The sequence below is a fragment of the Clupea harengus genome, chromosome 11 (genome assembly GCF_900700415.2).
Source record: "Clupea harengus chromosome 11, Ch_v2.0.2, whole genome shotgun sequence".
Classification (NCBI taxonomy): Eukaryota; Metazoa; Chordata; class Actinopteri; order Clupeiformes; family Clupeidae; genus Clupea; species Clupea harengus.
Genome location: NC_045162.1, coordinates 11,695,322 through 11,697,821, shown reverse-complemented (window position 1 = coordinate 11,697,821; position 2,500 = coordinate 11,695,322). Strand labels below are relative to the sequence as shown.

Below are 2,500 nucleotides of genomic sequence, written 5' to 3'. Positions count from 1 at the left end.
CTTCGTCTGGACAGAGACCAGGCGCTCAGTGTTCCCTGTTTACTGGCTTATTGTATTTCTGTTATCTCTCTTTCTCTCCATCTCCCTCCCTCCCTCCCTCCCTCTCTCACATCAATTTTGCTCCATCCCTCTCTCCCTGTCTCTCTATATCTGTTCCCCTGTCTCTTTCCCTCACAACCTATCCCTTTCTCTGTCTTTCTCTCCCTCCATTTTCCCCCTCTATCCCTCCTTCTCTCCCTTCCTCTCTCTCTTTCTCCCCCCTTCCCTCCCTTCACCTGTGCCCCCCTTCATCTCTCTCTCTCTCTCTCTCTCTCTCTCTCAGTGTGGATGGGTCGATGCATAGGCCAGTAATGGTCCACCGAGCTGTGTTAGGGTCTCTGGAGAGGATGATCGCCATATTGGCCGAGAACTTCGGAGGGAAATGGTGAGAGTCTCTTCATTTGGGGTTGTGAGCACTTTAAACCAAATTGCCTGTGGCCCTGCTTTCTCTTCACCCACTCACCTTTCTATCCCTCCATCTTTCTCTCTGTCTATTTCTCCATCCCTCACTCACTCTCAGGCCCTTCTGGCTGTCTCCAGCGCAGATCATGGTGGTTCCTGTTGGGGGCGATAGTGAGCAATACGCTCAGAAGGTCAGTGGCCTGAAATGTGCCTGCAGCAAAGGTTCTGACAAACCACACATGACACTGATCCCACCACAACAGTGACACACAACAGTGCTGTCATACACACCATATCATCAACACACATACAACAGCACTGATACACACACCATCTGTGACACACACAAACACACCATATCATTTAGCGTATTAAACCATCCGGAACCACAGTATGTGAGGTTAATCAGTCCATCACATTCTTCTTTGGCCTGTGGTCTGAATCTCTAAGAAATGGCACATCATACACTCATAAACGTGTCTGGTTGCATTAAGGTGGTTCATAAGCTCAAGGACTCTGGCTTCATGGCTGACGTGGATGACGATCACGGGACCACTTTAAATAAGAAGATCCGCAGTGCTCAGCTGGCCCAGTATAACTACATCTTTGGTGAGTGAGAAAGGCGGCGTATGAACGTGTGCTGTGTGTGTTTTCTTTGGGCTGTCTGTACGTCTGACCTGAATACAGCTCTCAGGGGGGAAGTAAAGAGAGAGTGTCAGCCAGGAAGCAAACAGGCAGCTTGAGTTTAGACTGTAGGGTTTAGAGTGTAGGGTTTAGAGTGTAGAGTATAGGGTTTAGAGTGTAGGGTTTAGAGTGTAGGGTTTAGAGTGTAGGGTTTAGAGTGTAGGGTTTAGAGTGTTGAGTGTAGGGTTTAGAGTGTAGAGTGTAGGGTTTAGAGTGTAGGGTTTAGAGTGTAGGGTTTAGAGTGTAGGGTTTAGAGTGTAGGGTTTAGAGTGTAGGGTTTAGAGTGTAGGGTTTAGACTGTAGGGTTTAGAGTGTTGAGTGTAGGGTTTAGAGTGTAGGGTTTAGACTGTAGAGTTTAGAGTGTTGAGTGTAGGGTTTAGAGTGTAGGGTTTAGAGTGTAGGGTTTAGAGTGTAGGGTTTAGTGTTTAGAGTGTAGGGTTTAGTGTTTAGAGTGTAGGGTTTAGAGTGTAGGGTTTAGTGTTTAGAGTGTAGGGTTTAGTGTTTAGAGTGTAGGGTTTAGACTGTAGGGTTTAGAGTGTTGAGTTTAGAGTGTAGAGTTTAGAGTGTAGAGTGTAGGGTTTAGAGTGTAGGGTTTAGACTGTAGGGTTTAGAGTGTTGAGTGTAGGGTTTAGAGTGTAGGGTTTAGTGTTTAGAGTGTAGGGTTTAGTGTTTAGAGTGTAGGGTTTAGAGTGTAGGGTTTAGACTGTAGGGTTTAGAGTGTTGAGTGTAGGGTTTAGATCACGGGACCACTTTAAATAAGAAGATCCGCAGTGCTCAGCTGGCCCAGTATAACTACATCTTTGGTGAGTGAGAAAGGCGGCGTATGAACGTGTGCTGTGTGTGTTTTCTTTGGGCTGTCTGTACGTCTGACCTGAATACAGCTCTCAGGGGGGAAGTAAAGAGAGAGTGTCAGCCAGGAAGCAAACAGGCAGCTTGAGTTTAGACTGTAGGGTTTAGAGTGTAGGGTTTAGAGTGTAGGGTTTAGAGTGTAGAGTGTAGGGTTTAGAGTGTAGGGTTTAGAGTGTAGGGTTTAGAGTGTAGGGTTTAGAGTGTAGGGTTTAGAGTGTTGAGTGTAGGGTTTAGAGTGTAGAGTGTAGGGTTTAGAGTGTAGGGTTTAGAGTGTAGGGTTTAGAGTGTAGGGTTTAGTGTTTAGAGTGTAGGGTTTAGAGTGTAGGGTTTAGACTGTAGGGTTTAGAGTGTTGAGTGTAGGGTTTAGAGTGTAGGGTTTAGACTGTAGAGTTTAGAGTGTTGAGTGTAGGGTTTAGAGTGTAGGGTTTAGAGTGTAGGGTTTAGAGTGTAGGGTTTAGTGTTTAGAGTGTAGGGTTTAGTGTTTAGAGTGTAGGGTTTAGAGTGTAGGGTTTAGTGTTTAGAGTGT

General features: G+C 45.9%; 1 protein-coding gene across 3 annotated transcripts in view; it reads left to right on the top strand.

The window, feature by feature from the left end:
* The window catches only part of tars2 (threonyl-tRNA synthetase 2, mitochondrial), a 22,275-nt gene that overhangs the window by 17,528 nt on the left and 2,247 nt on the right, over window positions 1-2,500 (top strand). For 2 of the 3 annotated variants that reach the window (XM_031577011.1, XM_031577013.2), the window contains exons 15-17: window positions 323-424; window positions 560-632; window positions 936-1,050. In XM_031577011.1, coding sequence (XP_031432871.1) covers window positions 323-424; window positions 560-632; window positions 936-1,050 — 290 coding nt within the window. Of the gene's footprint in view, window positions 1-322; window positions 425-559; window positions 633-935; window positions 1,051-1,862; window positions 1,929-2,500 lie in introns of all 3 variants that reach the window. The other variant, XM_031577012.1, reaches the window with a different exon arrangement.